At 45.0% G+C, this 26,942-nt stretch overlaps 1 protein-coding gene and 1 non-coding gene across 2 annotated transcripts in view; both read right to left on the bottom strand.

The window, feature by feature from the left end:
• Positions 1 to 26,942, bottom strand: part of Gpr156 (G protein-coupled receptor 156) — a 50,886-nt gene that overhangs the window by 7,481 nt on the left and 16,463 nt on the right. The window contains exons 3-7 of the mRNA XM_051191459.1: positions 15,014 to 15,143; positions 14,692 to 14,802; positions 8,289 to 8,414; positions 7,375 to 7,470; positions 4,155 to 4,391 (exon numbers count right to left, since the gene is read on the bottom strand). Of these exons, the coding sequence (XP_051047416.1) occupies positions 4,155 to 4,391; positions 7,375 to 7,470; positions 8,289 to 8,414; positions 14,692 to 14,802; positions 15,014 to 15,143 (700 nt within the window). The remainder of the gene's footprint in view (positions 1 to 4,154; positions 4,392 to 7,374; positions 7,471 to 8,288; positions 8,415 to 14,691; positions 14,803 to 15,013; positions 15,144 to 26,942) is intronic.
• On the bottom strand, positions 13,684 to 13,842 carry LOC127227276 (U1 spliceosomal RNA). The gene has a single exon (XR_007834963.1). It is a non-coding gene; the product is annotated as a U1 spliceosomal RNA (small nuclear RNA).

Below are 26,942 nucleotides of genomic sequence, written 5' to 3'. Positions count from 1 at the left end.
CCCTTTTCTGAATAAGAATAAATGCAAATCTACAAATAGTTGATTCCAGTCAAAAGACTCATTTCAGATATCTGCCCCACAGAATGGCAAGACTGTGGTGGTTTGAAAGAAAATGGTCCCAAAGGGAGCGGCTTGATTAGAAAGTATGACCTTGTTTGAGGTGGGGGCAGGCTTTGAGGTCTTTTTTTCTCAAGCTTTACCCAATGTGACAGCCAGTCAACTTCCTATTGCCCGACTCATGATACAGAACTTTCAGCTCGAGCACCATGTCTACCTGCATGATGCCATGCTCCCCACCATGATGATAAAGGACTAAACCTCCTAAAGGGTAAAGGAACCATCCCAATTAAATGTTTTTTTTTTTTTTTTTTTTTTTTTTTTTTTTTTTATGAGAGTTGCTGTGGTCATGGTGTCTTTTCACAGCAATAGAAACCCTAAGATATTTGTTTGGTTTAAAGCCATTAGCAGTATTACAGCAGCCACAGGAAACTAGTACCAGTGGGAATCCTCATGGCATCAGGCCACCCCATGCTTCTAGAAGCCACAGAGCTGCCTCTCTAGCCTCTGACTTCTCATCTTATTTCCATTTCAAGAGTAGCAGAGAGGCTGGAGATATGCCTCAATGGTTAAAAGCACAGTCTGCTCTTCTAGAGGACCCTAGTTTGGTTCTTAGCTTCCACATGCTGGCTTACAATTGTCTGTAATTTCACTTCCAGAGGAATCTGGAACCCTCTTTTGGCCTCTGTGGGGACCAAGAATGCACATGCTGCAATGACATACATATAAAAAAAAACCTAATAAAATACAATTAATTTAAAAATAGCAAAAAGTGGGCTGGCAAGATGGCACAGTGGGTAAGGGTGCTTGCTGCTAAGCCTGGTGACTTGAATTCAATCCCAGGAACCCCTATAGTGAAAGGAGAGAATCAATTCCTCTTGCAGTTGTCATCTGACCTCCATCCATGCACCATGGTGTACACATGTACACATACGCACATGCATACACACAAATAAAAGTATTTCTAAATGTAATGAAGGGAGAAGAGTAAGATCTGGCTACTCCTCCTTTGGGGTTCTTCCTGCTCCTGGGAGCTCGTCCTCATTTTCTGTCTTCTCTCTGTCTCCTTGCTGCATTTGTCTCAGAACTGACATCCAATGCCCATTTGTTGTGAAGGAGCTGCAAGCTCTAGCAAAGTCTGGGGCAGCTTCCAAAGCCTTCGGCACACACATTTTAATTCCTCTTATGTCTGCTTCCCTCCGACTTAAAGAGGGGAAGGATCCTGTATGTCACTGCCTGTCCTACCAGCTAAGATGTAACCAGAGGACATCTGAATATATGAAGGATGCTTTTTCTTTACAGTTCTCTAGTCTTGTGGGCCTGAGATAAAGGGGACAAGTCCTAAGTGTGTCATGGACACGGGGCCGAAAGAGAAAATGTCCTCGGAATTTTGCCTTTCGGAATGGAATGGAAGGGTGGGGGGATGGGTCCTACTCAGGTCACAAAAGCAGGGGCTGGCTGGAGGCTGGCGATGACCTCAGCGCTTGGCATCAGATACACCCAGGCATTTCCTGACGGCTGTGTACAAGCTTCTTGGTTCCCTTGCCTACAGTCGCTTCATCCTGCTCTCCAGCGCCGCCTAGAGACCCTTCCGGGTCACTGCTGCTCTGAAGGCTCTGGCTAGCCCAGGACTCACCTCCCGGCAGCCACCATCCGATCCTCCCTTAGCTCCCCTCGGACACCTGCACACCTTCCGTATGTGCTCAGCTGTCTCACTGCCCTGGGCGAGCGCGAGCCTCACAGGGAAAGCCGTGCTTCTACCAAACATCTCTGAGCTCAGAGGCGAAATCAATTTTAGGAACAGACCTCGGTCATTTTTCTCTGATGAAAAACGACTTAGCCCCTGAAACGTTTTTAAAATACTATAAACTACAGTTTAGTCTCATATCTCGGTCAGTTCAAGAGGAAAAAAGCTCGAGAGAGAAACAGAAGATGAGAGGTAAAGAGAAAGGAAGGCCAAGAAAACCAGGAGGAAACGGGGCGAGGCAGGGGAGGGACAGGTCGCCCACCCACCACATTCCGGGACTCAATTTCAGTCTCCTCCCAACTCGCACTCCTGCACAGTTGGCAACTGAAGGTAAATTCTGGGAGACAGAAGTTAATCTGTTCATCACAGCTGTAGAGGATTCAAACGCCAGAAGAAGCAGAAATCCTGCGGCTGAGGCTGAGGACACAAGGGTAAGAATGCGGAGCAGAAACACAAACTAGGACCATCCAGGGAGCTTGTGGAGCTCTCCATTTCCAGAGGGGTGTGGCGCAAAACATAAAGCCTTTCCCTAGAGAGTTCCTTGGTGGTTAGTGTCCTCCCTCCCTCCCTCCCTTTCTCCCTCCCTTCCTGCCTCCATATCTCTCTCTCTTCCTCTCTCCCCTCCCCCTCTCCCTTTCTCCCTCTTTATTCACGATGAACTCTGCCCTATTTGTTATATTTTTTTATTTAGTCTCTTATATTTATCTGTCTTTTGCTTCCTTAGTTTGTTAGCCTAATATTTTGCAGTGTCTAAATTGCCTATTCAATGCTTTATTTCAACTTAGCATCATTTTTCATCCTTATTCAATATTTCATTATCTAAGACTAGATTCCTGACTTTGTGGTTTGCTTTTGCCGAAAACAGGCAATGTCCTTGGAATCTTGTTGACCAAGCTAAATAAATATCTTGGACCATTCTCTACCGTAGAAAAAGGCATTGTCACCAAACCTTCAGTTATGTGTTCTCCTTTGTACTTATGGGTTTTCCGTAAGAATCCTGTCACCAGGTGGTGGTGGCACAGACTTTTAGTCCCAGAACTCAGGAGGCAGAGGCAGGTGGATCTCTGTGGGATTGAGACCAGCCTGGTCTACAGAGAGAGTTCCAGGACAGCCAGGGCTACACAAAGAAACACTGTCTCTAAAACAGTTCTTGTTTAGAAACTACAAAGTCCCTCCAGCTTATGACACAAAAGCTGCACCGAGCCTTGGCCACGCATGCACACCTCCCACCCCAGCAGCCATTTGTTTATCTGGTTGAATGTTTTGTTGAGAGTTATTGATCAGGACGGAGACTAAAGTGCCTATGTGTCATGCCCTGGGTGCTCAGAGTGAACTGTAATCTTGACAGTTAACAGTAGGATGGGCCATTAGCTTCACCCCAGGAAGGGATTCAGAAGACTGGGGTGGGGGGAGGCAGGGGTGAGGGCTAGCCTCAGGGGGGAAGACAGGGAGAGCACGGAGAGGAAAAGAAAGCATCCAGTGCTAGACTATTAACGTGATGGATGAGGTCCTGCAGCTCGGATGGGCTACTAGCTCGGAAAATAATCACCTGAGCTTTTCCTCCTGGGCTTAAGAATTTCTCCACCTCTCCTCTCCTTGCCAGGATGGCTTTTCTGCTTCTACCATCCCCCTTTATTTGACTTTATTCTTAACCTCCATAAAAGGAAATACATTTTAATCTCTCTCTCTTTTGTCTGTGGTGTGTGTGTGTGTGTGTGTGTGTGTGTGTGTGTGTGTAGACAGTTTCTCTGTGTAGCACTGGTTGTTCAGGAACTCTCTCTGTAGACCAGGCTGGCCTCGAACTCACAGAGTTCCTCCTGCCTCTGCTTCCTGAGCGCTGGGATTAAAGGCATGCACCATCGACACCAGGCTCTCTCTCCACATTATGGAGAGGAGACTCCGAGTTTCCCCCAGGAAAGAAGGAAAAGGCCACCATGTAGTTGAGGGTGACCCAACTCTCCTGCTTCCGTCTCCCAGCTGCTGAGATTACAGGGGTGCACCACCACACCTGGCTAGGAAAACCATTCCACTTCTAGAAGTTCTAGGCAGAAATTTCTCTGTGAACCCCAAATTAGAAAGAGAAAGGCTTTTCTCTTTGAGGTTAGCCTGGGCTACACAGTGAGTTACAGAGCAGAGTGGGAGCGGCCAGAAGCAGGGGTGAAGCCACCTCAAGGAACAGGCCCTGCCACTGGTAGCCCTCTTTGGCCTGACTGGGGAGCAGAGCTGTCTTCTCCTAAGCACAGAGGCTTACAGAGGGGCCCGAGCCCTTCTTCTGACCACCGTAATTGCCGGGAAAGCAGAATAACCCATCATGCCTTGTGAAGAACCCCATAGAGCACTCCGAGCATACCTGGGGAAGGAACACACAGCAGTTCACGGTAGTGGTGCAAACGAAGATCCCTCCAGATGTGAATCCAAAGACTAGATTGGACCAGGAGTGCAAGTACCTGGTGAGCACGAAAATTAGCCCAGCGCTGAGTAGCAGGAGGCTGACTCCGACCATGATGGTAAAGGACTGGTTCACGGGAGGAGAGCTGACCTGGTTGGTCAGGCCAGCCAGATAAGCACCATACAGCAGCAGCAGCCCCTGCAGGGGGAGCAGGGACCAGAGGCAGAGAGAAGGGGACCACAGGTCAGAGCAGCAGGGTTGGGCACAGCGTCCTCATTGGTAATGCTGGGCTAATAATATCTGCCTAAAGATTTGCTGCGAGCTTCCACTAAGATACAACACAAGGAACCAGGAGATAAGTCATAGCTATGGGTTCTGAATGTCACTTCCTGTCTTTCACTGAGAATGAGTTTATCAGAGGCTGGCAAACAAGTCATCGAAGAACGCAACATTCTTCTGGGAGAAGGCACAGAGCCATGTGTAGGTGGATAGGAGTTCCACAGACGGGGCAGTGGGCACTAGGAAGGCAGGCGAGCCAGCTCCTGCTGGTGTATGTGTGTGTGTAGGGGGCATGCTACGTGTCAGTTATGGCTTGGCAGTGAATGAGGCTGAGTGGCACATGGGAACTGAAAGGACCTACGGTCCGCTTGTCCTGTTCTGTGCTGCAGTAGCACGCAGTACCAGAGGGAAGGGGTTATTATTTGTTTTCCCAGGGAGCTCAAAGGCACCATCTGCTTGCCAGGCTCTGCACCTGCAAGGCTGCATCTGCCTGGAAGAAGGCTGTTTTCTGTTCAACACAAAGGAACGCCGTAGGCTGCCAGTGGCTCTGTGCAGCGGGGGTTCTTGGAAGATGAAAGATGGAAAAAGGAGAGAACAAAGGCAGGCTGGGACCCCAGCAAGGATGAGGAGAGGCACAGGCATCAGGAGCTATATCTGAACTGCTTTGTCACGCTCCCCTCCTCTACCACAAGGAGCTGGGGCCCAGCTCTTTCCTTCTCTTCACAAACATAAACCTGTCCTCCCTCTACTAGGGAGAAAATAGCGCGGTCCCCAACAGTGCTGTTTTTCCCAGAGGCAGCCACACACATTCAGATTGCAAAGCTTTCATAGGCAACACTCAGTGTACACTTTATGCACACACTAGTCTTTTCTGGGCAGCTCAGAGTACTATGCTGCAAACCATTGCTGTCAAGGATATTCACCGACGGGCATCATAGGTGACCAGGCATCCCAGCACTGGTGAGGCTGAGGCAGAAGGATTGCTGTGAGGCTAGTTTGGGCCACACGGTGAGACTGACCCAAAACAACAGCAGCAATAACAACATGAGGGCAACAATAGCAAACAATAGCAGAGTGGAGGGCTTGGCTGGTAGGGAGAGGAGAGGAGAGGAGAGGAGGGGAGGGGGGAGAGCAGAGGAGAGGAGAGGAGGGGAGGAGAAGAGAGGAGGAGAGGGGAGGGGAGAGGAGGGGAGGGGAAGGGAGAAGGGGAGGGGAGAGGACAGGAGGGGAGGGGAGAGGACGGGAGGGGAGGGGAGAGGACAGGAGGGGAGGGGAGAGGACAGGAGGGGAGGGGAGAGGACGGGAGGGGAGGGGAGAGGACAGGAGGGGAGGGGAGAGGATGGGAGGGGAGGGGAGAGGACAGGAGGGGAGGGGAGAGGACAGGAGGGGAGGGGAGGGGAGAGGACGGGAGGGGAGGAAGCCATGCCCTGTTCATAACTAGAATGTGTAGCACGAAGTCAAGGACTTGGCTGGTAGGGAGAGCAGAGCCAGCCACGTGCTGTCTGTAATGGGAATGTGTAGATGCCATTGGGTGTGAGGTGAGGCCAAGAGCCAGAGGATTCGGGAGAATAAGAAAAGTTAGGCCAGGTGTCTCGTTGACTCCGAGACCACATGACCTGGCCAACTCCACCTGCAGTCATGGATCTAGAGGTGGCTTTGGAAGCTTTGGCTATACTAGAGGGGAAGGAATCCGCAAGGCAAAGGTGCTCTTAACACCTGATGTCCCAAATGGGGGTGCAGGGTCAAACCCAGTCACTGTCGGATCTTCACTGAGCAGATGGACACAAGAAGGGGCCAGTGGGGCCTGACTCCTGGGCATCCGCTACCATTGAGTAGCAGTCAACAGTTACATCATTGTTAGTTTTACCAAAGGTGAATAAAAGTAGCTCCATGATTCTGAAATGTTAAATATGATGTTAATAAAACAGTTTAATTCCACTAAAATTCTTGCTAAAAGGGATAATAGTTTGAGGGTGTCACACCGACCCTTGGTTGTCATCTACCTTTTGTCAGCAAGCATGGGGGTGGGGCTCAACCCTACTCAAGAGCTCCTTGCTGGCGGGGTCCCACATTGGGTGGGCTCAGGCAGTTTTCTGATGTCCTCCATATCCTATAGAACACTTCTGTAGTGAAGAGAAGTGTGATGGGAATGTCCAGAACGCAATGGGGGAAATGTACGAAGGCAGGGTGTGGGGAGGGGAGGGGAGGGGAAGCTCCAGGATCCCGGAACTGAGGTGACCTAAGTGCTTCAAAACTGTCCAGCGCCAGAGGAAGAACAAGAATAGTAAGACAGAAGAATCTGGAGCACTCGTTAAGGGCAGGGGTGGCTGGGAACTCTCGTGTGTGAATCCTGAGCAACTGTAAAAGGGCTGTCATCATTGTCCCTACTTGAGGGGGTTATGGCTCCCAGAGGCTAGGTGAGGTTGGGGTTCAGCAGAGTTCAGTGCCATTCTGTACCATTTAGAGGCTCGGTTCCTAACCATTTCTGGGATACAAGCAGATGATGGATGTTCTCTTCCTGGATTCTTCCTTTAAAAAAAATACTCCTAAGCCAGTTACAATGGCTCACATTATGAGTTCAAGGCCAGCCTGGCTTACACAGCCAATGAGGGCTACATAGGAAAAGCCTTAACAAACAAACAATAAACAAAATCCCTTCCCAGAACTCCCCCCACCCCCACAAGAGAAAAACAAACCCTAATACCAGAGAAACTGAATTCCCAGTCCAAATATAAAGAGTGGAGAAATGAAAGGTTCACAGCTTTGGGACTCCCATGCATGAGCCCTGAGCTCACCATTCTCTGTCACCACTACCCATGATTAATCTCATGAATCCCCTAATTCTCTTTCCAAATCTACTTTGCTGGAGACAGACAGTAACCTGTGGAGGTGTGGTACCGACCTTGCATCCCCAAACCAGAGCAATCCAGACGTCAGAGTACCTCGAAGCACAGAAGTGTGTGTTGGTCAAAGAGCAGGACACATCTCTCCCCGTCACCTGTGAGGGACACAAATGTCATAACCAAGGGCATTCAAATTCCTGGGACCACACAGCAGAGCTCTGTGAATTCTTTCGTAGCATAGAATGTTCCCTCTCAATATGGAAAAATGTAGAACAATTTAGGTTCTGTTAGAACCCGAACCAGAGTGCCTGAGCAGGAGGGAAGGGAGAAAGAGGTGGATGGCTAGAGATGCTGGGACACTTTGGCACTGACTCCAGGGCACTTGCTTTGCTGCTTCAGTGGCTCCAAACATCACCTCAGCAAAATTACAAGAGTGTTTCACATCATGGACCATTATTCGCAAACAGCTAACTCCTTATTCACTGACCTTCCAACATTGATTCCACCGTATTCTGCAGCCCCTTTACCTGAATTATTTCTCCTAATGCTACCTCCTCCTTACCCCTCTATCTGGAAAGGTGACTGACTTGTGTTTATGCAGCCTTACCCCAGAGGCACGGCTGATGCAGGTTGTGATTTGAACTGAAGTCTAATGATTACGACAACCTCAAAACTTCACCGCTATCTCCCAGTAGGGAAGGGAAGGCAACTCCCTAGACCTAGAAGTTCTCATCAGTGTCTCTGTGCAAGCAGAGAGAGAGCTGCCAGGCAGATTTCCCGTGCACCGACGTCTGGGAGGACCCCCATGAGAAGATCGGGGACACAAGGTGGCAGCGCAACCTGTGGACAAGGGACAAGGTACTCAGGGCAGCCACCGCTCCTGACTTCTTTGCAGGACAACTGCTGATGAGATAATGACCGTCACAGAAGCCAGCCCAATCAGGAATTAGATTGTCCGGAGAGAGGCCCTCACCTTCATGCTGACACCAAGGATCTGGAGACACTGGATGGGATCAGTCAGCACCCACGTCACAAGCAGGATTACATCAGCCACCACCAGGGCTGCCACCAACCCCAGCAACTGCAGGTCTTTGATAATCTGCAAGAGAGTCAAGGTCAAGATGTCACCTTGCTGGCTGGCTGTATTTAACACAGGCGCTAGAGTGTACCCTGTGCTCTGAGCTGTGGTCTACAGTGATACAGTGAGAGTGGAAGCCTCAAACGCAGCCATCGACGACATCACCGATGAGGACTGCAAGGCTGAATGCCTTCCCTGAAAGTCTGTTCAGTTATTATTATTATTGTTACCATTAAACCTTTCCATTTGTTTAACATTTTGTTTTTGTTTTCAAGACAGGGTTTCTCTGTCTAGCCTTGGCTGTCCTGGAACTCACTCTGTAGACCAGGCTGGTCTTGAACTCACAGAGATCCACCTGCCTTTACTTCCCAAGTGCTGGGATTAAAGGTGTGTGCCACTACCGCCCAGCTTGTTTAATGTTCTGATGTCCAGGGGTCTTGTAAAGGAAGTTCACTTTAATTTCTAGATGTATCTCTATGAGCACACAGAGAAATGAGGAGAGCTACTACCAGACTTTGCCATAACTCAGAGATGGGATTGAAAGATGGAGGAATTTTTCCCTCTATAATTTGACTAGTATGAAGAGAATGCTCTTCTTGTGACAATAAATCTTAAATTGATTATGACAATTTAATAGAAGATGTATAAGACTGTTTTGATATGCAGTTCTTTTTTAGTTCTTTATATACTCTAGCTTACTATCTAGTTAGCAAAGAGTTTTGCATTCTGTAGGTTTCTGCTTTGTCCAAATGATGGTGTTCTTTCTGTACAGAAGCTTTTAGCTTCATGAGTCCCATTTTCTAATTGGTGGTCCTAATGCCTGTGCTATCAATGTCCTGTTGGGAAAGCCTTTTCTGTGCCAATGAGTTCAAACCTAGTCCCACTTTCTTCCCTACCAGGTTCAGGGTATTGGGTCTTATATTGAAGCCTTTGATCCTTTTGGAGTTGAGTTTGAACAGGGTGACAGGTGCGGTGGATCCACATTCTCGACAACCACCCATGGAAAGAAGCAAGCCACTTATACTGTTCGCAAGAGCAAGACAAACTTTGCTTAATCAAATTGCTCACAGGAGAAACCACTGCTAGCAATCAGGAAAAAGATGCCCTCAGTACCAAGAAGCAAAGATCAAAATAATGTCAGACCTCATCATATAAGGCCAATGAGAAGACAGTGGGGACAGCCATCATCATATAAGTACAGAAACAAAAAGAAAATAAAGACCGGGATACAGCCAGTGGTAAGTCCACTGACAAGCATGAGCAAGGCTCTGTACTCTACCCCCAACACCACACAAGAAACAAACGGCAATGTGTCTTTTGGAAACACTGTCAAAAAAAAGATGTTTTCATCTCTATGAAGCTGAAAAGAGTTCAGCACTGAACCCTCACACTAGAACATTCTTAATCCATCAGATCAAAGGGAAATAATACCAAATGAAAATGGGGACACAAGGCCGAGTGTGGTCACACACTTCATTAATTCCTGCACTTGGGAGCCAGATCTCTGTGAGTAGATCTCTGTGAGTGGCAGGCCAGTCAGGGCTACATAGTGAGACCTCGTCTCAAACAACAAACAAACAAAAAATGTCAACTACATAGGAAAAGATGTAATTTATTTTAACTAAATACCTTTAAAATAAAATTGTTTAATAGAAGTTACGACAAGTGAGTGGGGCTGACAGCACATGAAAAAATGAAAGCAATAGCATTGGAATGGGAAGAAATGAAAGTAGACGGTGCATAGTGTCTATCCTAGGACAGCCAGAGGTCATAGTAATTTTCCTATCGTATACACAACACTCTAGAAACTGAAGGGGAAGGGATCGTTCCCAACTCATTCTTACAAGGTCAGGATTACCCCCATACCCAAACTAGATAAATAAATGTACTATTGAAAAAGAAACAAGGAGATAGCCACCAAAAGTGTAAGAGCACAAATCCAAACAAAATTGTTTATAAAGAGGAATTCTACCAGAAGTGAAAAGAGTATAATACAGCATGCCCTACTTAATTTATCCCAGGGATGCAAGTTTGTTTAGACATCCTTTCTTCATTTAACACAAAACACCCTATGAGCAGACCAAACAAGAAAACAATATTATAATTTCAATGGACATGGAAATTTGTCAGACAAAACCCAACGTCAATATTGATAAAAATTCTTAGAAACCTAAGAGGGGGAGGGGGAAGAGTTTTCCGATACTGAAAAAGAAAAACACATTCACCGGACAGTGGTGGTGCATGCCTTTAATCCCAGCACTGGGGGTGGGGTGTGGGGTTGGGGGGGGGGACAGAGGCAGATGGATCTCTTAGAGTTCAAGACCAGCCTGGTCTAGAGAGTGAGTTCCAGGACAGGCTCCAAAGCTACACAGAGAAACCCTGTCTGGAAAAACAACACAAAAAACAAACCAGATTCTATGAAACTGCAGCCAACATCCATGTTTTTGTTTGGTCTTTAAAATGTTTTCATTAGTATACATTAATTATGCTGGATGATGCAATTCATTAAGGCATTTTCATACATGTACAGAATTATTTTTGTTGTTTGTTTTGAGACAGAGTCGTTTTTTTTAAAAATTTCATTTACTTTCCAACTAAAGTCTCCCACCCCTCCTCCTGTCACCTTTGCCTCCCCTCACAGTCCACCCCCAATTCACTCCTCCCAACAGGTAAAGGCTCCTATGGGGAATAGACAAATCTGGCACATTAAGTTGGGACAGGACCAAGCCCCTCCTTCCTGAGTTAAGGCTGAGCATGCCATCCCACCATAAGGAATGGGCTCCAACAAGCCAGCTCTAGCACCAGGGAGAGGTCCTGGTCCCACTGCCAGCTCTCTGCCCACACGCAATAGATCAGGCCACCCCAATACCCAAACTAGGTAAATAAATGTAGTATAGAAACAAAAAACTACAAAACAACATCCGCTAAAATCATAAGTGCACAACCCCAAACAATTTTTATAAAGAAGAACTCTACCAAATACTAAGAGTATAACACAGCTTTACAACCGTCGAGACAGGGTCTTGCTCTGGCTGGTCTCAAACTCATCAAATTCCTGTCTCTGCTTCCCGAGTGCTAGGATTACTGGGATAGGCCACCACACTGAATTTGTGTTTAGCATGGAACGGCTGGATGCCTTCCCCATAAGTCAGGAATAATTGAAAGGGAGTGGAAAGGGCTCATTCATTAAGAGCACCTGAATTAGTATGGTGGTTCACAGGCATCTTTAACTCCAGTTCTAGGGGGATCTGATGCCCTCTTCTGGCCTCCTTGAGCACTGCATGCACACAGTGAACAAACATACATATGGTCAACACACACACACACACACACACACCACACAAAGTAACAATAATTGAAGGCTATTTTGCTCTCGACACCCCAATTTGAAGTTATACTATTGTTTTGACCAGTTCTATCAAAAAGGAGCTCTTTATTCACAGGTGACATGACATCAATACAGAGAATCTAATGGAGTTTATTAAAAAGTTGCTAGAAAATCTGCACACCCTAGAACAGCTGTAGTCCTGGCATTTTGGAAGCGGAGACAGGAGGATAACCATGAATCTGAGGCCAGCCTAGACTACATAGGTCAACCTGGGCTATATTGTGAGACCATCTTAAAAAAACAAAGCGGCTAGAACTATTAGGTAAGTTAGCAAGGTTGAAACATAAAGATCAGCTCCAACACCCACCTATGTGTCTGTATGTGAGCAAAAATCAAAGTAAAGGTATAGTTTACAAATAATAAAACATACAAAGTATAACAACGTAAAGAGTCATGAATCTGGTAAAAATACGTGAAAGATCTATACTAAGAAAAACACAATGTTGCTGAGATAAATTAATTAAAAGCCTGAATAAGTGGAGAGATGTACAGTAGTCATGAGCTAAAACCAACATTGTTAAGGAATCAATTCTCAGTAGTTTGATATTAGATTCAATACATTTTCAGTCATAATCTCGATGAGATTTTTATGCAGAGCTGGTGAGAGGCTCATCAGGTAAAACTTCTTGCCAATGAGCCTGATGACCTGAGCTGACCCCAAGGTCCCAAACGGTCAAAGCAGAGAACCATACACACGCTGTGGGAAGTGTACCCATTCTGACACACACACACACACACACACACACACACACACACATACACACACACAAATCCAGGAGAAAAAAATGTTGGCAATTTCTTATATTTAACATCCAAAGCATAATCCACAAAGAATAAACTATCATTGGATGTGGGGATACATCTGTAATTCTAGCACTTAGGAAGCAGAGGCTGGTGGATTTCTTGAATTCAAGGCCAACCTGATAACACATAGTGTGTTCCAGGCAAGATACAGCTGCCTAGTGAGACCTTGCCTCAAAAACAAAAATCAAAACAAAGTTAAAATGCACACTTAACCATATGAGCCAACCACTCTACTCTCAAGTTTTCAACAAAGAGAAATGGAAACATGTATCTATGCAGAGACATGTACACGAATGCTCAAACCATCTTTATCAGTGATAGTCCCAAACTGGAAACAATCCAAACTCCATCAATGGGTGAACAAACTACTGATGTACACAGCAGCATGGATGAGTAACTATATTCAAAATAATAAAACAAACCAGACTAAACAAGAGTACCCACTGCACAGTACATATCAGACATTCTTCCCTGAACTATGTCACCAGCAGCAAAATTTTATTTTCATTTATTTATTTATATGCTTATTTTTGAGATAGAGTTTCGTGTGTCCTCACTATGTGGCTAAGGATGACCTTTTTGTTTTTAGGAGAGATGGCTCAGTGGTTAAGAGTGCTGGCTGCTTTTTGCAGAAGGTCTGATTTGCTTCCCAGCACACACGTGGTGGCTCACAGCCATCTGTAACTCCAGTTCTGGGGGATCTGATGCCCTCTTCTTACTTTCTTGGTCACAGGCACACACACGATGCACACACATATGTGTAGGCAAAACACTCATACACATAAAATAAAATGAACATCTCTAAAATTTGTTTTTTAAGCTTTAATTTTAGTTTGAAATTATGTGCACGTGTGCACCCATGTACAGTACGCCCAACCTGGGCGCTGGGAACCCAATCCATTAACTGCTGAGCTCTGTCTCTGCCATGATCCATTTATGTGAAACTCTGGAAAGTGAAAGCTAATCTTTAATGCCTGGTGTCCTTGGGGTAGAGAGGGACAATGTGACAATGGGCAGTGGATGTTAAATATCTGGGGACCGTGGAGTCTGCTAGATCACATGTTCCATGGGTTCAGACACAGCATCACACTTTTTATTCAGGAGAAAGAACTAATACCGTCCCTCACTACCACAAATTATGCAGTTTCGTGTGTGTACAGAAATCTCAGGGGACAGCACACCTCAAGTGCAATGGGTGAGCCTCTCTCTGGGAAAACTACCTGCCTGCTCATGGTGTCTACCCTGCCAGGTAAGCATCATATCACACTTTTAGTACTGCATTTCTTGTGTGTCAATTATGCCTCAAAAAAAAAAAAAAAGCTATTTTTGAAAACGGTATCAAGAGGGATGAATTCTGTCCTTTTAGGCAACTTTCGGCATCTGTATGGTTACTCACAGCTGAACTTTTGCTAAGTATCCACTATGACTCAATAATGTTTAGTTTTTAAAATCCCATAATTTCAGAGATGTAATCTGACAAAATTATATATGAGGTCTGGGGATTCTCTTGCCGAAGAGGCCCCTGATCTGGCTCTGAGGTCTGGGCAGCTATATCAGGGAATCTGATAAAATGGAGGAGTATGGGTATAATAAATGCTGGGTGTCAGGGACACACAGGTGACCTGGCTGCTGTGTGGCTTGCACAGTCAATTCTATGTGCTGAGTCCCTTTTCTTGCTCATGGCTTTAGCTATGCCCTTCTCAGTGCAGAGAACTGCTTGCTCTAGGGAGAGGAATAATTCGACTTCTTGCTATAGCTTGTCCACAATTGTCTGTCGATGGCAGCTCCTGTCTGTGCCAAGAGCCAGTCTCTCTGGGCATCCTGTTTTCACTCCCACTGTGGGAGGTGTTGGCCAGCTCACAGGTTCTCATGGAGCCCAGGGTGCGTGTACTTAAAGCAGCCCCTGTTCAAAGATCTAGTTCTCACTCGCAGTCCTAGAAGTCTGGGGCTTTATGGAGCCATGTGACTCTAAGGATTGAAATGAGAAGCAAGAATTCCAGCCATCCTATAGTCATCCTAGAGATTTGTACTAACTCCCACAGCCCGAAGCCACCATGGAGCTCCTTCTGCAGCCAGCCCAGCATTGGGTACTGGCTGCCAACTCACCACTCTCTTGTCTGGGACCCTCTGGGTAAACACCTTGTAGAGTCGCCAGCTCTTCCCCAGGATAGGGCCAAACACAAGGGACGTCCCAATGCACAGCATGGACAGTCTCATCTGGGTGGGGGAGGGGAGGACAGAAGCAAGAGTTACAAGTGGAACCCTCATCCACCTTCAGTGTCTCAGGCCCACAGAGGACATGGGGTAGAACGTGGGCCTCGCTGAGTGCCCACAATTACATAACTACCACTCATAGGAGGAGCCAGAGCATGAAACATTATCAAAGTTCAACACAGTGTCCAAAACAAAATTTCCAAATGTCACCTACCTGAATGAGCCCCTCCATGGAATTTCCCACAAAGGCATCTTGAACCCCAAAAAGGTAAGCACTGCTGTAAGTCAGACAACTGCCCAGTAAGGTCACAATGTTCAGATTGGGGCTGGACATCTTCACAATCCTAGGCAGAAATAGGAAGAGTGACATAGCTATGACCCATTGCACCAGTGTCGAAGACATGCCAGGAGGCATGGGGTTCTTCACACACACCAGCTATTAGACATACACATTGCTTTTCTTTTCTTACTTGATGAAAAAGAGAGGAAGCAGAGGACAAAAGCAGAGGACTGAGGCAGTGTCTTTTTTAGGAGGGGGGCAAAATGAAGCCAGTGGGAAGCAGAAGACTACAGGGGAATGTGGGTTACTGAGGTTCCAGACAAACTCTAGGCACCAGCGGAGGTCCAGGGTGTGAATCAGTTGATGTAAGGCGGAATCTGGGGTGTGAATCAGTTGATGTAAGGGGAAATCTGGGGTGTGAATCAGTTGATGTAAGGGGAAATCTGGGGTGTGAATCGGTTGATTTAAGGGGAAATCTGGGGTGTGAATCGGTTGATGTAAGGAAAAATCCGGGGTGTGAATCGGTTGATCTGAGGGGAAATCCAGCTTATTCTGTGGATCACTGAGCTTCTGTAAAAATAGGATTTGAGGTCCTTTTCCATTTGCCTCTCACAATTCCTACACATAAGCCATGAGCATGATGGTGATCTCTTCATGGCATGCCTGCCAGCATCCCAGAGACGAACATCTGTTTTGTCTACTTCACCGATGGGCAACTTTGTGTCCCTGCTCTTCTGTGCATCTACTTTATTTGAACACCCTAATTTGGTCTCATTTGCACGATCCAGCATTGCATGAACCCTGATTTGAAATTCTCCCCCTTTCTGATTTAATGAAGAGGAATCCAGTCTAGTTGTTTTTGATGAAACAGGCATTCTCTAGGGTTCATGTCTCAAGCACTAGTGTAAACCCATTGTTCAAATAAATGTGCCATGGACCTAGACGGGTAGTTTTTGGTATTTTTCTTGAGAAGTTTCACTGGCGATATCTCATACAAGAAGAAAATGAATAGGAGATGATTAACCTGTTTTGTTTGGATGAGTGAACACCTGTGAATCCACTTACATGTCAATCAGCTCCAATTCAGTAGGTGAATGACTTGTCTGGGAGACCACATTTGCCACATTGGGAGTTATTCAACCACCGTGTCATTTTATTTTTTTCTATTGGACTAAATGATGAAGTCTACAAGGCTGAACATTTTCACTCATCTACAACACGCAGAATATTATATACTTCATTATAATGGCATGATTTGTGTTCCACATATGAAGAGTTAAAAGTCTAGACTAGGTGACTAGCAGTCTGCAACAAGGTGTGGGATGGGGGGGGTTAAGATTATATAACAACCTCTCTCTGCTTTTTTGTTTTTTCCTCCTCTTCTGCATTTATTGACTGGAAGTGTGAAGCACGGACTTTCTCAATTATTCTTTTCTCCAGTAGTCTCAGGTCATGTAAGTAAGCATCTGCAGAACTAATTTAATCTGCGTTGTCACTCTTGTAGGCTGATGGACTCAGATGCTTGTAACATTCACCAGCTCAACCATTGGCCTCTGAGCTAGGGGGCTTTGAGTTACCAAACTTGGAAACATGGTTCAGGATTGGGGAGGGTTGGAGCATATCCTGGCACGCTATGGCTAGGCTAGAAGGAAACTTTCCTTAAAGTTCCACAGAGCATATTTTATAAGACGCTCCATGAGCTGATGTAAAGGCTAGCACTGAGTAATTTTGTTCTGTTTACATTTATGTGTATGAGTGTTTTGCCTGTATGTGTGTCTGTGCACCAGTTGTATGTCTGTGCCTTCAGAGCACAGGAACGGGCATTAGATTCCCTGGAACTGGAGTTACAGATGATTGTGAACCATGTGGGTGCTGGGAGTTGAACCTGGGACCTCTGGAACTCCAGTGAGTAGTGCATGTCTTAATCACTGAGTCATCTCCTCAGCCCCTATTATTGAGCACCATCACACCTGAAAACACATATAGGAGTCATTCACAGCTCTGAAGTAAGATAAACAAGGTTTTCAATTCCGAGAATTTGTTGTGTTTCTCATTTAATCCACTGTTTGTGATCTGTGTTACAACAGGATTATAAACCTATGGCCCACAAGACTCCAGATTTATTATAAGATGGTGTGCTGCCACAGATATGACCTGTTTGCTATTTTGCCCATAGCCAGGTTTTGAGCTAATCATTTCTAATTGTGCACACCTCACACTAATACTAGTGTGACCTCTAAACACTTCACATCCGTGTCACCCACCACTGCATCCCACCTAGGCCTCTTTAGAGGACCATCCAGAGACATCAATGCAACCTTTCCACTTCCTAAGCTCCTCATCCTTTAACCATGATGACTTCATTTTATTTTGTCTCAGTTTCTCTGAATCCTTTGTCTCATCATTCGAATTAGTTCTTCTTTGAGGAATTTGAAGCATAAATATTCTCTTTCCCCCTCCTTGAGATAGGGTCTCACTGTGTATTCCTGACTGTTCTGGAACTTGCTATGTGTTCCAGGCTGGCATTGAACTCACAGAGATCTACCTGCCTTTGCCTCTGCCTGGGATCAAAGGTGTGTACCACCAAACCTGGCTCTCTCTCTTTTTTAGTTTTTAAATCACAGTCCATTCAGAATTTAACTCCTTGTCTTCTCCCATAAGTTGTTTCTCCACCATCCTTCTCCCTTTCAGAATGAGAACTCCATCTTCCTCTTTGCTTGGATCAAAAACCTCGGAGTCATTCCTGACTCTTGCTTACCTCCCACGTCCAATCTGTCTTGAAATCTCGTTGGTTCCATTCTTGAAATATAACCAGAACCTAGCCACTTCTCATTATTACCTCTGCTGCCACCAACTGATGGAAGTCTTCCTTGCAATAGCCTCCTAATTGTTCTCCCTGTTTCTATCCAGGAACTTCCTTCTGTTAGGGGACTACAAGCCTGTGCAGGTGAGAGCCAAAGTGTTAGCAATCACTGAAATCAGAGGGGATCATGAACTGGCTTAATGTCCATGTTTTAGACAAGGGGGACACATGCTGGGTACTAGAAGTGGCTTCCAGGTGTCTCTGTGGACTTGTACAGAGTGGCTGAGATTTCCCTGGTATCACTGCACACAAAAAGACCAGTGTTATTTTGGGGTTCTGAGTGCTGAGGTTTCTGCAGACTCTGGGTTTCGGCCACCCTAAATCCTCACTGATGAGTCTTGTTGTGTGGGTGAGCCTCTCCTGGGCTTCCCTCCCAGCATGGTGATGAGGGAACCCTGAAAATAAACTAGAGATCCTAACAGAGTATTTGTGAAGCTCTGTGCTCTCCCATCCTCGGTTTCCAGGATACCACAGCATCTGTGGGAGTATTCATTCAGATATGAATGTGCACACATATGTTCACTTGTCTCCAATGAGATCAGGCTCCTCCAAAGGTTCCTTTCCATTGGCCAAAATATTCTGGAGAATTCTCCTAGGAAATGCTTTTGTCTAACACATCTCTCAGGTCATGTGGCCAGGAGGGCCCTGAGGGCCCAGCAATGTGACCTCATTTTTATGAGCACACAGCTTCCCAATTCTCAGCTGATGTTAGTGACAGAAGTGAACAGCACACATTGCTCTCCCAGATTCAGAAAAGCTGCTGCTCTTGGACTGCCTTGCTCCTTACGCTGGGCGTGGAAGCTTGGCTTCTTTTATATCTTGAAACCCTGAATGCTGGGTGGGCCTGCCCTCTCTAAGCTTGCTTGCTTTTGAAAACAAGCTTAGGGCTAATATAGCTTCATTTTAACCTGGAGAGAGCAAACTTTCCACCCACCAACCTGTCATTTTGGACCTACAGCTACTGATGCTGTAAAGGACCTGGAAGCTCAAAGGCTATAGATTAGCCACATGGTTAGCAATGGCAAGACCTAATGAGACCCACAGTCCCTTCCAGCTCTTCTCTTTAGCCCCAGCATCTTCCTCCTGCTGCTGGTTTATCAGCAAGCTAGTCACGTGCATTTCTGCCTCACTTCCTTAGCCTGTAAGAGCAGACTGACCTGGTTTCCAGAGATGTGGATTTTACAGCCTGATCAACTGATCATCCAAATAAAAGCTTTGCTTATTAAATATAAAAGAAAACCTGCAGAATGTTCTGGCCCCAGATTCTCCTTTAGCTGATGAACTCAGTGTCCTTTGCTTTTCTTATCTTCTCATCAGTGGTCAATCTATGTCAATTAATTCTTGAATATGAACCTATCACAGCATTAAGAAAATGGAGACGGCAAAGCAAATTAGAATCTCTGCCCCCAGTTCACAAGGATACTTCCTTGAGTTTCTAACTTTTTCACTACAAAGATACATTTCTTATTCCTCTTTTTTAAATATGTGTTTTTGAGACTGGGTTTCTCTGTGTAGTTTTGAAGCCTGTCCTGGAACTCACTCCGTAGACCAGGCTGGTTCCAGACTCACAAAGATCCATCTGCCTCTGCTTTCCAAGTGCTAGTATTAAAGGTGTGCACCACCATGGCCCGGCATCTTATTTCTCTTTAAACATAGAATAAAAACTGTATTTAACACTAACAGTTTTTTTTTCTCAGTGCCTAGGGCTATTTAACTCACATATATGGAAACATATAGATTAAAAATTCAAATTACATTTACTTATGTGTGTGTTGGCACCTGTGTACCATGACATGCACATATAATTCAGAGGACAACTCACAGCAGTTGGTTTCCTCCTTCCACTGTGTGGGTCTTAGGGACCAAACTCAGAAAGTCTGGCTTGGTGGCGCAAGCCTTTACCTGCGGAGCTATCTGCACAGCCCATAGAATAGATATAGGCTGTATACACTTAATATATGAAAATGCATATAGATTTACAGTACACATATTTCATAATTCATAGCTCCACAGTACACATATTTCATAATCCATAGCTCTCCTGGGCTACAAACATAACTGAGTATCAATTCGAAACTGCATCCTTGCATTCATTTTTAAAAGCTGAAATATGGAAATTTAGATTCCCATTTCACAGCAAATGCCCATTACTTCACTCTACCGGCTCCGGTGCAGGGCAGTAGTGAACTGCATGCTGAGGATGCACAGCTAGCGAAGGGGAAGCAAAAGCCACAGGGGCGCCTTGTAAAGGAGCCCTGCTAACATTTGATACCTTTTTTAAAAAAACTAACTCCCAACTGTATATTTCCACATCTCACGTAAAACATCTTAAATGTGCTTTTAAACAGCAAGAGGGGACAATAGACGCACAGAAGAAAACCCCCTTTCCCCCAGACTCTCCGACTCAAGGGTTCCAATTCCACACTGGTTGTAATCCAGTTGCGATTTCAACTTCCGTTCTCCTTCCCACGGCAGCTGATGGAAAGGCCACCAGCGATTTCTAGCAAGACGCTTGTAGCGCTTCCAAAAACAGCTAGAGCAGACACCCTGGTTCTAAGTAGGACAAAAAACACAAGCACAATTGGCCATCTGAAGCATCCAATCGCAAAGCGCCAGCCCCAGGTGGCTGCAAATACATCTTTGCTCCCTTGTTCCTCTCTTTTCAGTCCCCGGGTTTATTATGTCAGGAGAATGTTGGGCCGTGGTGTATCTGGGAATCCGTGAGGAATGCTGAATACATGAATATAAGCAAGAATGGGTCTCTATCCGGCCAGAATCTGGGAATCCATACCCCGGGGCCGTGTTTGGCCTAGCTATGAGTACCTTCTATGAGGTTCTCTTAGTAGTACCTTATTAAATGTCTGTTAAATTAATTCTATTTTAAGAAGGGGTTTCTCTGTGTAGCCCTGGCTGTCCTGGAACTTGCTTTGTAGACCAGATCTCAGACTCAGAGATCCTCCTGCTTCTGCCTCCGTAGTGCTGGGACACCACCACCCAGTCAGTTAAATTAACTCTAGTCATTAGATTTAGATGAATGTTAGGGGTTCAGGCCTTAGGAAAATGGGAAATAAGAAAACCATGAAGGAAGATCTGTTTGCTCCCTGTTGCCATGTCCCCCACTAGTTGTCCAGGACAGGACTGGTGTCCCAGGACCCTGGGACTCTCATTTTAAAGGACTGGCATGTGGATTTCCACTGGGGACAGCATGGGCACAACTGACCAGCACTCTCTGACTCTGGTTTCCTCTGTCATTCTTTCCCTCCCCTGAATTGGTCACCACTACCCTGTTGACACCTCCTTGATTAATGGACCTTTTCCCAGAGGCCTTCCTGACCCTGGTTGCTAGCATCCTGTAATAGTGTCAGTAGGACGAACGTTTGCACCTGTCTCCCCAGAGGCACCGTTTAGCTGGCAGTGTTATTAAGAGCGGACACAGAAGACCACTCACGTCCCTATGGTAGGGTAGCACAGCCGTCAGTGATCTTTGCAGGGACTCGCCTGTGTCTCAGAGCCCATTGCTGGCTCAGACTTAGGACGTTGGCTGATTTCCCATCATGCCTCCTGATTTTAGCCACTGGCTGGAATCCAGTCTGAATTCCTGCTGCAGCTGGCTTTGGGTTCTTGGGTTTCTGCCATTGTCTAGTGTCTCTAAGCCTTTGGCCCCAGCCATGGCTTGGCAGTGTTGGCTGTGTACTATGACAGACAGGAATTATAGATTCTTTCCTATAATCTGATGAAAAAGGAACAATTAATTTGTGTGTGTGTGTGTGTGTGTAATGTATGTATATCTGTGTATGTGCATGTTCATGTCTATAGGTGTGGGTACACACATGAAGTTCAGAAGACAGATGCAGGCATCCATCCTTTCCCTCCACCTTGTCTAAGTCATGATCTCTTGGTTATTGGCTGCTTTGGACACCAGGCTGGCTGAGCCATGGGCCTCTGGGGCTCTCAGTACTCAGTACTCTACCTTTCATCTTGCCTCAAGAGCCCTAGAATTACAGCCTTGAGAACTACTGAGCCCAGCTTTATGTGGGTTCTGGAGAGTCAAACTTGGGTCCTCAAATGTGTGTAGCAAGTGCTTTAGCCTGCAAGTCTCCTCTTGGGATCCCAAGTTCTTATTTCATTGATTTTTTTTGGGGGGGGGCACTATTGTAAATGAGATTATTTTCTTGATTTCCTTTTCAGAATGTCTATTATCAGTGTCTCCAGTTTTTAAGTGTCACAAAAATAAAGCTGCTATAAATATATACACATATGTTTTTGTGTAAATACATGTTTCCATTTCTCTAGGTTAAATATCCAGTAATACAATGGTTGGATCACACAGTATGTGTTTAATTTTCCAAGAAATTACTAAACTATCATGTAGTGATGCCTGCAAGATTTAGTTTTTCCATATCCTTGCTAATATACACACATTGGTGTGTGTGTGGGGGGGTTATATTTCATCCTTTAAGAGTAGACACCTTTGGGGAAGGGTGGACAGACAGTCCAGTGGTTAAGAGCACTGACTGCTCTTCCAGAGGACCCAGGTTCCAGTCCCAGTATCCACATGGTGGCTCACAAGAGTTACTCCAGGTCTCTGGGAGTACTATACACAGATACACAGGCAAAACACCCATTGATTAAAACAAAACAAAACAAAACAGAACAAATTCTTTAAAAAATGAGTAAAAACCTTGGATTCCATTTGATTATCAGGAATAAATCTTGTAGGGAAGAAGGCATATTTCAGTAGGCTGAATTCTTATTATTAATTTTATCTGTGTATGTATGTATTCATATAAGTGTACATATAGAAGTTGAAAATCAGCATCTTCCTCAATTACTTGTCACCTTATAGTTTAATATTTATTTTGGTTTACACGCGCACGCGTACGCGCCCACGTGCTCACACACACACACACACACACACACACACACACACACACACACGTCTATGTTGAGAGGCACCCATGGGCACCCTTGGAGCCCAGAAAAGAGTGTCAGATTCCCTGGAACTGGATGTGCTCTAATCTCTGAGCCAGCTCTCCTGCCCCTCCTCACCACATCCTTTGAGAGTCTCTTATATACCTGGAGTTCATAGATTTGACTAGACTAACTGCCCAGTGAGCTCCAGGAATCCCCAGCACTGGACTCTAAGTGCTTGTCACTGCATCTAACATGTTGGTGTGGGTGCTGGGGACTGAACGGATGTCTTCAGGCTACCAAGCAAGCTCTTAACCGACCGGGCTAAATTCCCAGCTCCTCATGTACTCAGTCCTTATCAACCCTCTTCTTTTTCTTTTCTTTTTTTTTTCAGCTTGTTTTTATTGAACTGTAAAGTTTTCCCTGCTCCCCTTCCCTTCTCCTCTGTCCCTTCCCATCCTCCCTCATGCCCCTCACTCTCCCAATTTTCTCAGATCTTGTCTTTCGCCCCCCCCTTTCCTAGATGCAAACATGTGTGTCTCTCTTGGGGTCCTCTTTTTTACCTAGGTTCTCTGGAATCAACCTCCTTCTTAGTGCTGGACATTATGGTAGATGTTGAGTACAAAAATAAAGTATTTGACTCAAACTTTAGCAAAGAAAATGGGTAAGTGAATAAGTAGATCTAATTCTGAAATAAAATTAATATTGTTCAAAGGATATGGAGATTTATAAAAGAATTGTATCTCACAACAGTTGTTCTTAAATCCTAGAGTGACCAGAATCATGGGGAGAGCTTGTCAAACCACAGACTGCTGGTCCTCATCACCCTGAACGTTCTGGATTAAGCAGAATCTAGGGTTGGGTCCGAGGTTGTTTCTGGGTGATTCTGCTAATTCTGGCCCAGGACCCTCATTTTAAGAGAAAGGAGTTTGTCTTAAAGGACAGATGAGTGTTTTTCTGGTGGCAAACAAAGGGACATGAAATAAGGAAAGAACTGATACAGGTAGGTAATCAGTGTACATAGCTAAAGCATGACTTAAGGGGAAATGTACCTTAAAAACAAAATACAGAAATTGAAATGCAAGTCAGGCATTGTGGTACATGCCTTTAGACCCAGCACTCAGGAGACAGAAGAACTCTCTGTGAATTTCAGGCCAGCCTGGTCTACACAGTGAGACCCTATTCCCCAAACAAAAACAGAAATCCCATAAACCTTAAATGCTAACCTAAAGGGTGTTAGATGAGTCCAAGTCTGCTTTAGGAAACCATGTTGTGTTTCTTAAGTTATGTTGACAGAGGAGTGATGTTTATAAAAGGAGATTATACCTGGACAATGGATCTGGATAATAAGAAACAGATTTGAGAGACATTTCAGAAGTTAAATATCTGAGACTTGGCCACTATCTGTACATGTGGAAGATGATGGAAGTAGAAATAGATATGGATGAAGGGCACTATTAGTGAGCAACATGGAAATTACATAATCAAAGGAAAGGCAACACTAGTGAATAGAGTCTACTTTTAGTCAATGAACCTAAACTGACTATGGAAAAATCCTTATGGCAACTATAAAGTCAGATTGGAATTAGATGAAGTCATGGCTGAGGGTACTGAAGAGGAGACATAAAACCAGATAAAAGATGCAGTGTATGAAGCAAGTCAAGACTGGGATCCAGGGTGACATCAAAATTAAGTGGGTGGATGGAATTTTAGAACTGTTGGAAGCAACTGATAAGCTTAAAGGTGGCCGGGCGGTGGTGGTGCCCACCTTTAATTCCAGCACTCGGGAGGCAGAGGCAGGTGGATCTCTGTGAGTATGAGGCCATCCTGTTCTACAAAACTACACAGAGAAACCTTTTCTCCAGAAACAAACAAACAAATAAATAACATAAAGAAGCACAGAGGTCAAACTGGATTTTTAAAAAATTGCTTTATTTTTAATTGTGTGTGTGTGTGTGTATTGCCTGCAGAGGCCTGAAGAGGGCGTTGGATCTCCTGGAGTTGGAGTTACAAGTGGTTGTGAGCTGCCTGAGGTGGGTACTTGAGACTAACCTTGGTTCTTCTGGAAGAGCATGTTAACCACTGAACCATCTATCCAGCCCCCTAGAACTGGACTTTATAAATGGTAGAGATTAATAAAAGAGAATATTCTGGAAGGGGAATGGAGCCAGGCACAGTGGCACATACTTGGAATCTTGGCACTTAAGCAGGAGGACTATGAGTTTTGGAATAATCCTGGGCTACATAGTGAGGCCCTGTCTACAAACAGAAATCAAAAGAAAAAAAGAAGGGAAGGAAGAAAGGGGAGTTGGTTGATAGTGTTAGTACTTCCTTAAAAGCTAAAACGGATGAAGGTTAAGAAGCATCCGTTGATTTAGTGACCTTGGCAAAGAATCAGACTTAATGCCCTTTCAGTGGAGGCAGAGGAATGGGTTGACAAATGAACTACATACAGACGAATAGCGGGAGGTGGCCATTGAGGATGGTCTTTTAAGAGGCTTGGTGGGTGGGGCAAAAGCTTCAGGGAGAGGAACAACCAAGAGAAGGTGCTCTTCTGGAAGCCTTCTAATAGTTAACCTGTATTTATTTGATTGCCTACACAGGAATATGAAAAGCCCAGAAAAAAAACTTGATAACTGTAGCTGGGACCCTTTAGGAGGCAGTTTAGGTGTGATAATAAGCACAAAGATGTGGAATTAGCTCAGCCTATTGTCTTTTGTTAAGTGGAGCAGTCCCTGTGCCCCCACAGAGCAGCAGAAGGTGTCCCTGCCATTCTAGCTTCCTCCTTTCAATAGATTTTAAAGCAGTCCCTTTATGTGTTTCTAACTCTCTTCAAAGGTACTTCTAAATGTCTAACACGTAATTCCCAACACCCTGTTCCTAACCTGTCATACTCTGGGAGTCTCCTGCTCTCCTTTCCTTTTACAATCTTTGAGAGATCGCACTTTCTTCCAACAGTAACCACTGTGACCGTCACATTTTCATGAGCTTAGATTTCTGAAAACTTCTCACTTGCTCCAATAAAGTCTTTAAAAATAGCCTCCATTTGTCCTGTGACTTTCAGAACCACCTTTCAATTTTTCCAAGCAAACACTTTTCCCCACTTAGTGACAATCAAATGCCGGGATAAGTTTTCTGGGATCACGGATTTAATTGTGTCATGGCACTCGAATTTACTTTAATCCTCATACACTTTTGGTTACATCATGAGAGTATTTCCTAGATAAGAATCACAGCAAGGCCATTTTCTCTAGCTGTAGGTGGTTTGAAACTTCCTGTTACAGTGACATTCGTTTTATTACTCCCTCCCTTATTAAATAGCCTTTTGCCCCATCAGCCACTTTATGACTTATTTTTGAGTCGCCTCTCTGATTTAAAATGACTTGCATAATGCCAATGTTTCTATGTTGTTAATGTTTCTATGGTAGTATCATGAGTTTGGTCAGCTAGTCTTTAAGGATGGTTTTCAAAACTTGAATCAGCTGGATAGTTCTTCTAATGGCTGCTTGGTATTCTGATTTAACATAGGGAGCTATGCCTAAGCACCATTTCTTTAAAAGATGCACTTATTTTATGTATATAAGTGTTCTGCCTGGGTGTCTATATGTTCACCACATGCCCATAGAGTCCAGAAGAGGGTGCTCCATTCTCTGGAACTGGACCAATGGTTGGGAGCCACCATGTCCATGCTGGGAACTGAACCTGGTCCTCTACAAAAGCAATAAGTGTTCTTAACCTCGAATCATCTCTCTAGCCTCCAGTTGAGGCTTTTAAAGGCTTCCTGGGGAGTTTAATGCAAAACAAGTTTGACATCCACTAACTTAAGTATATTATTAAAGTAATAAGAATTTTTAGAATTATCAAAAGATTTGGATGAGCATTCCTCCAGTGAAGTTATAGAAATAACAATAAGTATATAAGAAAACTCTCAGCATCATTGGTCATCAAGGTAAAGGGAATGAAAATCACAGTGAGACACCACTTTATGTCCCTTGGGATGGCTGGGTTGAACAGGCAATGCATATAGGCATTGGTGAGAATGTGGAGAGGTAGGAGGCTGCATAGATTGCTGGTGTGACTGTAAAATGG

The sequence above is a fragment of the Phodopus roborovskii genome, unplaced genomic scaffold, assembly GCF_943737965.1.
Source record: "Phodopus roborovskii unplaced genomic scaffold, PHOROB, whole genome shotgun sequence".
NCBI classification, from domain to species: Eukaryota; Metazoa; Chordata; class Mammalia; order Rodentia; family Cricetidae; genus Phodopus; species Phodopus roborovskii.
The sequence above is the reverse complement of the archived record's forward strand: the minus strand, read 5'-3'. Positions and strand labels throughout refer to the sequence as shown.